Source organism: Elephantulus edwardii, unplaced genomic scaffold (assembly GCF_000299155.1).
Source record: "Elephantulus edwardii isolate Elephantulus edwardi_28Jun2011 unplaced genomic scaffold, EleEdw1.0 scaffold00025, whole genome shotgun sequence".
NCBI classification, from domain to species: Eukaryota; Metazoa; Chordata; class Mammalia; order Macroscelidea; family Macroscelididae; genus Elephantulus; species Elephantulus edwardii.
In genome coordinates this window covers 18,619,772-18,634,025 of record NW_006399775.1, presented here as the reverse complement: position 1 = coordinate 18,634,025, position 14,254 = coordinate 18,619,772, and the positions used below count along the sequence as shown (strand labels likewise).

Sequence of the window (14,254 nt, the reverse complement as noted above, 5' to 3'; positions counted from 1 at the left end):
CATCTGTTAGCTGAAATATGTCAGTTGGTATACCATCTATTCCTGGGGCCTTATTTTTTGCTATTTAGATCCACGTTAAACAACATAGTTTACATAGAGCTTCTTAGATGCCTTGTTTCCTTCAGTCCTCACCACTGAAGCATTATTACTCTTCCCTTTGTTGGGTGAAGAGTTATATCTAAAAGAGATTACATGTTTCTTCTTAGAAACCACAGTTAAGAAATTAGAGAGTCAGAATCTGAAACAAGTCATGCCTTAGGCCATGTCCTCTTCTATACCTCCTAAGGTTCCTCCTAGGTTTCCTAAATATACCAAACAACTTGCAAAATTAGTGTCCTAGGTCAGAAGGCTTATTATTATGGTCTCAGGAAATAGCTTAGTTGGCATATCATAGTTCATACAGAGAATGTTTTACAGTTTAGTTTGGTCAAGTGTTTGGAGTCTTAAAAGCTTGAAAGTGGCCATATAAGACCCAACAATTAATGCCTATTTGTGTGGAATAAAAGATGATAAAGAAAATTGAAGGCTCAAAGAAGAAAGTAGTAAACACGATTAATGGCCCAGAGGAGGCCCAGCCTCTTCTAACCAGAGAAAGAAAAATTAGACGGTACACAGCTGTCTCTGTCAGCCTTCTGAAACACTGTAGATAGTCCTGGATAGAATGGTAGGGAGGGGCCGAGATTGGGGGGAAAGAACAAAATTCAAATTTAACAAAGACCAGACTTACTGAACCAATAGGAACTATTGGAACTATGGGAACTCCTGAGACTAATACCCCAAAATATCCCTTGAAGTTGGAACTGAAGCTATTTTTAAAGGTCATTGTTTAGTCAAACAATAGATTGATTTATGAAACAAACAGTACCACTTGTGAGTAATGTACTCCCTTTATCAATTATATGTTTGTTGTTGTTGTTACGTGATGTTGAGTTGCTTGCTCTGAACACTGCTCTATCTTGAGCCAATAATATTAACAACATGAGGAGTTCTGGTGGCCTAGGGGCCAAGAAGCTGCACTGTAATCCCAAAGGCACACGGTTCAAAGCCACCATTTACCTAGCCACAGTCAACATTTACCTAAAAGCAAAGGTGAGAACATAAAGATAGGAAAGATAGATCAATAAAAACAGAATGGAAATAATGAGAATGGTGACATATCATACAAATGTAACCAATAGCATAGAATAATTTGTACAAAAATTCTTAAATGGAAAACTAACTTGCCAAGTAAGCTTTTATAAAACATAATAAAATAATGTTAAAGAGGAAACAAAAGGTTCCTCCTAGGCCACTAGCCTAGTAGTAGCCTAGCCTGCTAGTGTTTGGAAAGTTTTGACTTTGACAAGTCAGCTACCCTTTATCCAGTGCTTACCTTTATAGGTTGTGTGGTATCATCAGAGTGCATGTCTAACCTGATTCCAGCATATTTTCCCCTTTACTGCATCATATTTTCTTTCTTATAGAAATGTATGTGTATGATTTACTATATTCTGACAATGGGCCAAGCATTCTTTCAGAAGTTATAGTGTCATTCCGAGTCACCCATTTAATTTTATTCCTTTAGGTTTATATCTGCCTGTCAGGCTAGAATATAAACTCCTTGAGGTTGGAAAAGAACCATATCTGTCAAAAGCACCATTGGATGCCCAGTGCCCTTTGTAGAATTGGCATAGAGTGAGCACTTGAGAAATTAAACCAGTAAGTGTAATTCCTACTGGAGTCTTCAGAAGTGATTGGTGTTATCCCAAGTTTATAAATGAGGAAACTTGAAACTTAGAGAGGTGCTATGACCCAAATTTCACAAAAAGCCACTTAACGGCATGTAAAAGGCGTATAATGTTGTCAAAGCATATCCTTTAGCATTATGCTATTTGATTTTCAACAACCATTCTGAGAAGTAACAGCACTGCTTTGATGTCAAAGCAGAATTAGAGAAGAGCAGAGGGGGAAGTGATTCCTTTTCTCTCAAGAACAAAGGAAAAATCAAGGTATGTAAAAAAATAATAATAGGTCCTGTAACTGGAGGCCAAATGATAAATAGCATCTCAAGTTTCTGCTCTTGCCCTCAGTCAGACAGGACCATCTACAGAGGAGAAGCTGAGTGCTAACAGGTTTTTGTTACCATCAATTAGCACCCCATAAACATCAAGGTCACCCTGGCTCTGGCCCCTTCCATTAAATGTATAAGGGCTCCTGACCCAGCTTGTAAAGGGCCGCTGGAGGGACACCCAGCCACCAGGCAATTTTCATTTCATTCCAGGAGACCTCGTCTTATGTAAACTGGCAAGGAAATGGAGTATTTGGATGGACAGGTCCACAGTCTCTGGATAAGAGGTGTTAACTGAGTGTCTGAGAAACTCTGAGGAGAGGATCTCATTTCAGTTCTTATATATTCAGGGTGACTTGTTTATAAGAAAGGATAAATGGAGCCAAAAACGCAGTAACTCTGCTTCTCCCTCAGAGTGGAGGCTACTTATATTGTGTAGTTGTCCCTGGCCTATCCTGGGACCCAGGTCCCCTCTGAAAAGTGCCTGTCCTTCAGGATTGTTTAGAGGATTGTCAAGACTAGGAAAATCACTAGGTAACCACATGACCCCATATAATTCCCTGGTGCCATCCAGTCCACAAGGAAGTCCTGGTGGTGTAGGGGAGAACTTGCCAGGCTGCTAATGGAAAGAAAGGTTGCAGTTCAAATCCACCCGCGACTCTTAGGGGCAAAGATAAGGCAATCTCCTCTTGTTAAAATCTACTGTGGAAAACTGGCAGGGTTCAGAATCAACTAGACAGCAGTAGATTTGGGTATTGTTATCTGGGTCATAATACCTTTTCCTAAAATAATGATCACAGCCAGGTGGTCTTAGAATTTTGTGAGCTAAATGAGAACGTATGTGTTAGACATGCTTTGTAACCTGTAAATTCTGATGTGAGTTCAGTTACTGAAGCTACAAAAAAAAGGCTTTCCCAAAACAGTAGCTCATCTAATCAAACACCAGTGCTGTAAAATCAGTATAGTGCGAATTCTTACTTCATTTTACAGAAAAGGAAATTGAGGCTCAATGAAGTACATAACTTACAGTTTGCAGATTACCCAGGCATTGAGTCAGAGTCACTTGTTCAATCCTAGATTTGCCTCATTCTAAGATTTGTATGTTTTTGGTTTTGTCTTTCATCAGTTACACATAAGAGATAAAAAGGCACAGAAATAAGAGCTGTGGATTATTTAGAAAATCTTTGGAATGTCAATATCAGCTGTGTCTGAGCTGTGGTCTCATGCGGGGCAGACGATGTATTTTGTCTGCCTTTGTGTTGCAGGCAGCAGGTACAGTTTCTGACCAATAGCAGCACATGTGGTATATTTATTGGAAGAGAAAAAATGAATTAGCATGAAAGTATTGATACTTTGACTCTCTTACACACTATCTGAAATGAGTGCTTTCATTGTCCCCATTTTACAGAGAAGGAAAATCAAGCTCACAACAATTGAGTTACCTAAGGTCTCAGAGCTGGCACAACTGGGTTATGGGAATGTGATTGATTCCAAATTATATTCACCTTTTGTCAATAGCGTAATTAACACCTGGGTGAACTACCTGCTCGCTAGGGAGCTCTGGTAGCCTAGTGGTAAGAAGCTGTGCTGCAATCCGAAAGGCAGGTGTTTCTGTTTGGAATCCACCAGCTCCTCCCTGGTGGAAGGATAAGTAGTCTCTTCTCATGCAATTTATTGCCTCTGAAAACCCACTGGAGGCTCAGCTCCGACTTGACAGCACACAGTCACCACCTGCTAGTTAAGTGCCAGTGTCAGGCAGTCAAGTGAGTGGAAAAGTCTGCCTCTTCTGCTCTTGTCCTTTGGGAGCTCCGTGTCCCCCCACTGCATGCAGACACGTAGGCTTTGACCACAGCCTGTCTCCCTGCTGGCTCACACCTTCGTGAATGGAGGTGCTGTCTGCTGTTTACTCTCACACCATAAACTGCCACCTGGAGAAAGGACTGAAGAAATGCAAATAAATAGCAACTTAACCTTCTCTCCTGAGACTCCCAGGCGCTAGTTCCAATCCTGAGCAGAGACCCAGCCTCCACTGTAACCAGGCATCATTGCCCTTGTATTTTGCAGAAGAGATGGGAATTTCAGAGACAGGATTTGGGGAGGCCTGGAGATTGTTATCCTTTGCCTTGATGAAAGCCCAAGATGTTTTCTGCATGAGTGAGAAGGGAAGCGAACTCCACGTTCTAAGAAAGCCCTATTCTTGGAAGATTGCTGGACGTAGTCACTAACACCTTGCTTCCCTCACTTGGGAAGTTTCCCTCAAGGCAAGTCTGAGAGTTAAGCAAACAGCTCTGGATGTATGTCGAGTGCAGTTAGGCATGAATTGTTTTAAATGTTCAGGTATTATAGCCCTAGCAGTCACTGATTTGTTCATTACCCAGTAAAACTTAATTAAGGATTTATTCTGTCCCAAAACCTGTGCTCGGTACTAGGGATGGAGGTGATGAGAGGAATTAGACCCTGTCTTGGTCCTCAGATTTTTCTTAATCTGAATGGTGAAACCAATGCAGAAACAGAAAATCACTCCACCACATAATCTGGGAAGGAAAGGAATTATCCACAGGCGATATCATAGAGGAAGAGGTGCCCTCAGCAGAACCTTGGGAGCAGGCTGTGCTGTACAACATGGAAGATGCTTGTATCACAGAATATTATATAGTCTTAGTGTAGGAAGGGTTCCTTGACATCATCAGATTCACTCTGCAGGTGAGGAAACGGATAGAGGGCATGAGTTTCCCAAGGTCACACAGCAGATCAATGGCTCATCGGGACAACCTGGTCTTTACACACTGGTCTCAATCTCACTGTCCTAACCCCTTCTCAAACTTTATTGAGTGAGTGATGTCTGCCATTCCTCTCTCTGTCCCCGGTGGAGCTCTGGTGGCCTAGTGGAAAGGAGCTGCCCTGCCCATTTGCATGTCATCAAATCCACCAGCTGCTCCTTGGGAACAAGATGGACAGTCTCCTCCCGTGTGATATGCTGCCTCTAAAAACCCACTGGAGGGTCAGCTATGAGTGGGCTCCAACTCCAGCCTACATAACAATCACCAGCACAACTTCCCTGTAGACTCACTACAGCCCATTTAGGTCAACCCAGGGCTGCCCCAGGGCAGCAGCATTATTACTGTCCTACGCTCCAGATCAAGAAGTTAAGGGGCATGCCCAACGTCACACAGCGTAGAAATTGCTAGGCCTGGGACGAGGCCCGGGCCAAAGCCCAGTTTCCCCCCACTGATTTCACAGCAGCAGTCATCCTCAGAGCAGCCAAGAGTGCCCATGTGTTCCTGCAGGCAGGCTCTCCTCCCTTCTGAAGCAGGAGCTTGGCGTGGTGCTAGCATCAGAACACACTATAAATATGAACTCGCTCTGTGTCTTGTATTCTAGAAGTTCTCGAACATTTCCTTTTACTGATTGCCATTCAGGTTGATGTGGAGTCTGAGCCTCTTCAATCTAATGTTGCATTCTTTCCAATTCAAAAATAGCTGGAATACTGTTACTGATAGGTACCTGCAACAAAAGGAAATGCTGGCCAGGAGATTGTGCCAGCCTCACAGTCTCTACTCTGCTTAAACCTGTTGTTCCAGCCCCTTGGTCGGTCCATCTCATTGAGGCCTTCCATTTTTTGCTGACTCTCCACTAAGCACTCTGGCTTCTCTTGCTCACAAGCCCAATGTTAATGTGGCAAAGTTTCCCTATCCTTTCTTCTAAGGAGCATTCTGAATAGTTGATGTAAGGTGCATTCAAATCACCTCTGACTCAGAGCAAGCCTGTGTACAACAGATCTGAGATGGTCGTACCATCTAAACAAGCAGTAAACCTGAGGGAGAGTAAAAAAGCTCAAACTCTTTGCCGTCATCGCTGACCCTCTCATGGCTTTCCAGAGGCTGTAAATCACATGGGAGGAAGAGTCTCTCTTCATCTTTCTCCCTGCAGGCACTGGTGGATTCAAACCACCAGAGAGGGGCTGTCTTTGAATGAGCTGCACACATGTCCTTACTGTCTACGCCACCTGTGAATAATAGGCAAATACATCTTAACACAGATACAGTCAGAGGTCTTTACTTCACCAAACATGGGGGCTGGGGTGGGAGGATGGGGGGGGGAACACATACTTTGAAAGAAAGTAAAGGTGTTAAAATTGCCTCTTGAATTTGAGGAGCATTGGGCCATGAAGTATAAGAATCAAGACAAGGTCTCCATTGCACAGCCCTGGCAGAGCTCATCAGTGGGCATGGCTGCTCAGCCTGTTCCTAAACAACCATTGCATTTTGGAAACAGTCTCAGCCTCTGCCTGCAGTACCATGAAGCTGTTGCTGGCCTGGGGCCCATTCACTTGTGAATCAAATCCTCTGTGTGTTTTGCATGGCCCCACAGACGGTTCTTTGTAAAGGGCTGAGCAGCTCCACTCTGGCCATGAAGTGTCCCCTACTCGCCGCCCCAGCTGTTTGCTTTGGATCTAAAAGCCCATTTCAGTGGTGGTTGGAGTGGGACTGAAAGAGCAGAGAATAAGCTTAGCAGTAGCACAGAGCACATGGCAGGTTTTGGAGAATAACCCAGAGTATGTCCATAGGCCAGGAATCCAGTCTCCCTGTCACCCTCACTTCAATTAGAGTCAAGGCTGGAATGACACACAGACGGGCCCTGGACCTCTTCACGTGCCCAACACTCACAGCACTTGGCTTGGCAATCAGGGGCTCGTCCTGACTTTGTTTTCACACATAACTGGTTTTTAATTAAATTTGACTTTTCCTCACATCTGTTTGGAAGGCCAGTCCCCTTTGGAAGTGGCAAACACAAAAGCAGAGACAGCCTGGCAAACAGGGGAAAGCAAATAGAGCAAAGCCCTCCAATCCTTCCTATTTTGGCGGGGAAATGGGCTCAGAGCAGGCTCTGCCCACAGGATTGTTCTTGTCCGACGATCATTATCCTCTGAGATTGCTCTCTGAGCCTCTGGAATCCCATTGCTCCCAGAAGCCTGGGTAGGTAGCCAAGTGTGACTCTTGTTGCAAACAATAACTTTCTCACTGTGTTTTCTGCCTCTCATCCCGTCCCTGCCCCTCTGGCCTCTCCCTTCCCTCCCCTGGTTTCCTCCCTTCTCCTCCTCCACTCCCCCCACAGAAATCTGTGCTGCTGATTGTGGTGGCCACGGCGTCTGCGTGGGGGGCACCTGCCGCTGTGAGGACGGCTGGATGGGTGCGGCCTGCGACCAGCGGGCCTGCCACCCTCGCTGTGCTGAGCATGGGACGTGCCGCGACGGCAAGTGCGAGTGCAGCCCGGGCTGGAACGGCGAACATTGCACCATCGGTAGGGCTGGCCAAGGCCCAGGCCCCTTCTCTGGTTTGCATGACCCTTCTGTCTGCCGGGGACTCAGGGCCAAGTGTGAGCCCCTGCTGCATGTGAAACTGGGCACAAAGTCCTTTCATCTGGCAATAGAATACTATGACTGATTTGTCCTAGATATCAATAGGATTTATACTCGTAATTGGGTATGTTCAATCATTTCCTTTCCGTTACTCAAATCCCAGGTAGCTGGTTACCTCACCTTCCTTTTTAGTCATTCCCAAAAATAAAGAGACCAAAATGCAGTATAGCTTTGGGTTGTCACGCTCAAGTCCAGGCACATGGCAAGTGATGCTACTACTTTGAAGAGTAAGACCCATCCCCTCTCTTTGAGCCTCAGTTTCCTCACCTATAAGCTGGGGATAAAAGTGCATGTAAGGAGCTTAGCACACAGTGGAGCACTCAGTGAACAAAGTCACTGGTATTAGTGTAGTATTATCTGGTTGGCTTGGCTCAGGCTGAACTCCAAAATCCCTACTCCTACAGGCCTCCAGAGCTAGACCAGAACTCCCAAGGAGGCCAGAATCGCAGGGAAAGCTTCCCACAAGCCCAGAGGCCACATCTGCATCCCATTAGGCTTGGGCCCCCCATCTCCTGTCCTCAGCTTCAGTCTTTGTGCATTCATCTCCTTTCCCCCTCTCTGGGGAGCTCCTCAGCACCAGCCCCTGCTGAAGCAGCACTGCTGGCAGCTTTAAAAACAAGCTGATCACTCCGTTCCCTTCGTCCTGCCTTTCCTGCTGGTTTTGTTGATTTTAAGCACAGCCAGACATTTTGCTTGGTTTGTTATCTTGGAACGAACACTCACCAGCAGCCCTTTATTGAATCAAATGGTTTGTGTGTACGTGTGTGTCTTTAACTTTTCCCCTTTCTTTTTTTACCCCCCTCCTTTTCTTTTTCCTTTTTTTTATAAGGAATGGACTGTAATCAGATGGTAGGCAAATGGCCTCAGAATTCTGGTGCCTCTCCCACCCTGACAGTGACCTCGTGGTTCTTATAGACAATGAAGGCAAAGGCCACAGATTTTAATGCTAAAGGAATTTTGAGCAAATGAAGTTGCGTCTTATCTCTAGAAATTTTTTTAGACTTCATTCTCTTTGTTTTTAAGCCAAATATTAAATTAAATCTTCCATCCCTGCTCCTGCACTATTACTCAATGTTTGTGGGACACTTTACATTTATCACTATAACTCCTAGTAGTCATGGCTCCCATCTTTTGAATGATTACAGTATGCTAAGTACTGTGTTGAGGACTTTGACAGCATTCCTTCACAGTCCTACCAACCATGGTGTAAAGAAATGCATCATATTCTCTACTCCAGAAGCTGAGCCCAGTGATAGAACAGGGTTTAGCCTAGAATCTCTGAGCCTTGGTACAACGGAACACCTTACTAACTCCTTGCTCTGCAGTTCTTAGATCAGAAAGTGCAGCTTTTTCTGTCAGGCATTTGTTTGATATTCTTCCCAGAGGCTGTGCCTTGTTATTATGGCTGCATTCAGAGTTTCTCACTTTGCCTCCAACTATCCTCTTAATCAAGCACTCCATTGTGGATTGCAATGCTCCCTGTTTCTCCATAACAGAATGTCTCATGATGTCTTAACTACACCAGCCTATGGTCTCTTTATGTCAGTGCGTTCCCACCTCTAATTGTTCTAGAAGCATCTTAATGAAAACCTATTCATCTGAAATGTCCTTTTACTTAAACTCTTACCTTTTCTTTCCCCCTCACCTTCACTTTTTTGTTTTTCCACTTTAATTTTCACATGACTGAAGACAGACTGACTTTTTATAGTCATCTCAGTCGTGAATGGGGCCCGATTCCTATAACAGGTTATTCCTATAATCTACACACACACACCGAGTCCAGAGTGTAATCTGTTTTCTACCACCTGATTACAGAGTCCTCAGCTCACCTACGCAGTTCTCAGATGTTCCTATCTGTCAGCCTTTTGTAAGATAAAAGCGTCTCATTTGTGTCGAATACCCCTAAGTTAAGTTATACATGATTCATGGCAGAGACTGTGGGCAGGCTGTGCTACCTCTGGTGTTATTTGAATGATCATCGACCTGGCTGTAAGCGTGGCCCTTTTATTATGATGCCAGTCTTCCTTTTCCTACCTCTTCTGCACAGCCTGTTATCACTCTTTCAGGAAAAAATTGCTCCATAATATTGCAGATGCATTTGTCCCTCCAGATGAGAAACACATCAAGGTAAATGCACAGAACTCAAGAACAAAGTTGACAGTCGTTTAAAAAAAAAGCCATAGAACATTGAAGAAGTAATGGACTAATCATAGTGTCCCAGATGAAAGGATTTGAGCTTGGAATTCTATTACCTTTCATTGTGTGGTGAACATTTTCTTTGTCCTTGTCTAATTTCCCTGCATGGCAACTTGCTCTTTGTGGTTCTCTGTCTGTGGCCAGCTGCATCCCCACTGAGAAACCCAACATCCTATTTATTGCTGTAGGAACACTTTAATAATTTTGTCAGATGCAAATTAGGGAAACAATGGTGAGTGCCTATCACTCTTGCAGAACAAATTCCTCCCTAGAATTGCAGATGTTTTTCCTCCTCCAGATAAGGGGAGAAATGGGAATTTTTCTTGTTGGAATGGGAATGAGAAAGAGAATGCTCTTTTTAATCTTTGATGATAATAAGAACTACTTTCTTATGTTTCCAGGGAACTATATTCCCTTTGAGGGTCATTTAGGAAAAGAAAAATTTGCTGATGTGAAAAAAGTTAGAAATTCAGTGTTCCATTTTCTCTTGTTATCAGATTTTATTATTATACAATGGATCATTATCGTTCACAGGCTGCAGTATAGTTCTTTCCCAGATCAGAGAAAGAGCTGGTATTCCTGACACTGATTCTGAGACCTCCATGCAGGGGAGGCATAAGAGAGGAGGCTCTGTTTATTTGCACACTGCAGCCCTCCATAAACAGGAAGGAGTGACTTGATTGTCTTACTGCTTATACAGAAAAACCCAAAGAATAAAACCAATCTGGAGTCCTTATGGCCAAGTTTTTAGTTAAAAAAAAAAGTATTTTTCACCTCCATGATATTTTGCAGAGCAGACTATCAAAACATGGATTTAAAATCACTTTTAGGGATTTCGGTCCACACTTTGTTTTAGGGAAGAATCTTGATTTTTCTCAGAATAGGTTGGCTTCAAAGTAAAACTCCAAGGGAACTTGATAGTGGATCCCTTTTAAGAGTTTTGGGGTTTAGGATTTTTTTTTTTGGTCAAATAACGAGAATACATCACATTGAATCTTAATTCCTTATAGTAGAACTTACCTATCCTTTTGCACCTCCAAGAAAGAATTTTGGAGACAGCACCTTGGGTAATCCATATGGTTTCTTGGGGCTTTAGTTTCCCCCTGAATGGATCACATAGTGGGGTGACTGGAGACGACTTCCAGGAGTGACAGACACCAGCCCTTTTTTGTGCTAAGACCTATACACCTGTCACCCCAAAACCAAGTCACTTATTCCCAAAAAATGGCCCAATGAAAGACAGGATTCTTCATTTTTGTTCTTGCTTACTCAACAATAATGCTTACATATATAGAACCCAGTTTTTGTAATTAAGGTAAGAGGTTGATGTGTACTAATTTCTAACAACTCAGAATCATCCAGGAGCCTGTTTTTAAATGTCTTTTCCAAAATTTCATGGGCCCCTCAAGTCTGAAACTTAACCTTTTATTTCTTTGTGAAAGTTAAACATTGTCATTAAATTTAAGAAGGTGTTTCTTTCCTACCTCTTTGAAACCACTACTAACATTTTACTTACTGCGGTGCCCTTCCCATAAAAACTCGACACATGTGTGGGAAATGCCCACTTCTGATTACATTTGTAAAATTCCAACCTTGACCCCAAAACTGTGAGTGTTCAAGATTCCAGCGATACAGCATTATTTACTAGTCTTCAGGAGAGCTGTTCAACCATATAAATCCCAATTCTTAAACAAAAGCATCCTCTGGGAGTAAAGATCAAAATAATACTCTGATGATGCAATTACTTCAGTGAGCAAAACCAGACTTCACGTTAAAGAGACATTATAAAGCAAGGCCACAAAATCTTCTGGAGTGTTTTGTCCACTTTTGAATGGTAATAACTTGGGTTTCTTTTTTTGTAATCTTAACCGAGAGCTCACAAATCACTCATGAGGTGTCAGGACCTGTGTGAGAACCCTACATATCTCTCCTAAAAAGCATTCTTTTGTAACAAGACCTGTGACCTGACAGGACAAATACTGACAAGGAGAAAGAGAAAATGTACAGGAATTTAACCCAAGTTATCTAAGCAGCAAAATTTGTTTTGCTGATAGTTCTGGGAGATTTCAGCTCACATATGATAGGGATGGGAAACTGAAGAAAGGTTATTGGTCTTTGTGAATTCTCTTCACCAATTCTTCATCTCCTTCCAAAAAGACAAGAGCAGTAATTATCTAAGATCTTATCAAATCATATCTTTGGTGGTTTAGCATTCTTCTGAAAGATGCTCACGTGGTAACCACCTTAGCTTCACCTGCTATGATGATCCTTGTTTAATCTGGCCAAACATGTACCACTGACAGAACTATTTATTTGACTTGAAGGCTCTTAGGAGAGTCCTGATGGCACAGTGCCTAAAGCACTCTGCTGCTAGTTAAGAGCTTGGTGGTTTGAATCCACCAGTCACTTTTCAGGAGAATGATGTGACAATCTACTTCTGCTAAGTTCTCACACTGTTGGAAATCCTTTGGAGCAATTCTACTCCTATCCTATAGAATTACTCTGAGTGGGAAGCAACTCAATGCCCATGGATGGAAAGCTCATGGAGAATAAGAAAGAAGACCCACGTACCATATTGTGTATAACTTCTGATAGAGGCTCTCTGAAATTTCTTGGGATTATTCCAAAGGAAACCTCTGTTAGTACAGGCAAGTCAGGGAAGGAACTTTTCATGATGGAGGGCATAGGAATTCCACAGAAAACTAAGGTCTCATCTGGAGATGGACTTTACACAAGCTCAGAGTCTATATGTAAAAGTTCTGTTCTCCCATTATCTCCAGCTTCTTTATCTCCATAGACATAACAAGAATATAGTAGGAACACAAGAAATATTTTAAAAATGTAAAAATTAAGCATTACCTGTGAATAAAGGTGACTCAAGTTTATTGTCTGTCATTATCTTTATCAGACAACCCTAAGAAGAAAGGTTATGTGAAGTCCTGAACCCACTTCCATCATGTAAACTTTCGGACTTAGCTGGAACTGTGAAGCCATGATGAAGTTTTTTTTTAAATAACCATATTCAAGAGTATGTCTGCCAAGACTTTCAAACAATCAAAACAATATTACAACAGATTTCTTCATATGCCTTTTATAAAGAAATGCCTTGGATTTCAGAATCCCAGCTGTCACTTCCATTTTCAATAACCAGAAACAAGGGAGCTCAGTTCTATTCCTAGAAAACTATTGGACTTGGTATTAATTGACTGTTACCTGATTTGAGGTTCACGATGTGAGTTAAGGTTGTGCAGAAAAGGAGTCCCTTCTGATTTGTGAACACAAAATTTGAAGTTTTCAAGGTCTCCTCTCATCTCCTGAAAGTCTGCCGCATTGACTACAATCTGAGCATGCCTCAGACTCTTTCATTGGTTTCCATTCCTGCCTGATAAACTAGTACACACTATTTTTAAAAGGTACTGAAATTGTATCTGTATTTAAAAGATCTTTTGCATTTTATAATGCTTGAAAATGAAACAACAGTAGAAAAGAGAGTCTTTAGAATCAGCCTTTGATTGGAGAGATTAACCAACAGAATGGAAGTAATCCATACTTTTCAGCAGAGTCATGAGACCATTATTTGGAGACAATTAAAAAAACAAGTTTATCGTGCCCGAGAACTCTCTTCAAGTGTATGTTGCTTGGTTGTGTGACCATTTGGATCCCAGTGCTGATGTTTCATCCAGCCTCGCCAGCCTTGCCAACCATGGAATAGAAATCAAGGCCCGTGCCATCCCTTCTGTAACTGAACTTGGAGTTATCACAGGAGCGAATGATTATACTTCTCCCAAAAATCTCTGCCGAACTGAAAGCTAAAAATTTATTCAGTCCAACTAAACCATGAAGATACTATGTGTTACAGCTTGTGTGTATATATATCTCCTGGAACATGATAGTGAAGAAATTTCCGACCACTTTGCAAAATGAGATAAATAAGCTTGACTAAGAATAAGATCACACGTGAACCAAGAATCGAGAAACTGTCCTTTAGCCAGAGATTGCCTTAGGCTCTTCTCCATTGTTTGGCATTCCACAGATTTTATATGTATCAATTCCTGCTTTATAAAACACCATCCTTCACCTTTCCCTTATATCCTGCTATCTTATGTACTCCATAGCATGCATCAAAATGAAATATACAGAGCCAAGTCAAAATTCTCTCTTCCCAATTATCCACTCAGCTGTAAAGCCTCCGAAGTACATATTGAGACAGAGACCACGTGGATATCCAAACTAAGAACATGGCATTTCCCCCACCAATCTTTTGAGGCATCTCTGTATTGATTGCAACAGTGTTTGTTCTTCCCAGAGCATTGGGGTGAGGGAGAGAGGAAAGCCAACAACTTTTCTTTTACTGAAGAAATTAAGAAAGCTCATACAGGTTATAGTGCCCTAGGGCTTCCATATAAGGTCACACCATTGCAACCAAACCATCTCTTATTTTGTGGACTTCACATTTATGTATGGAAGCAAGCTGAGGATGAGGTTCAGCCTGACTAGAAGCATTAGACCCTGCAGAATTGTCCTTTATCCTTTATGAGAGAGCTAACATGGGTCAACTCTAGGGAACAGGTGAAAGAGAAGCTGTTCTCAAA

At 42.5% G+C, this 14,254-nt stretch overlaps 1 protein-coding gene across 1 annotated transcript in view; it reads left to right on the top strand.

Annotated features, from left to right (window-relative positions):
* TENM4 (teneurin transmembrane protein 4) overlaps positions 1–14,254 on the top strand; it is a 613,887-nt gene that overhangs the window by 461,526 nt on the left and 138,107 nt on the right. The window contains exon 13 of the mRNA XM_006882894.1: positions 7,163–7,348. Within this exon, the coding sequence (XP_006882956.1) occupies positions 7,163–7,348 (186 nt within the window). The remainder of the gene's footprint in view (positions 1–7,162; positions 7,349–14,254) is intronic.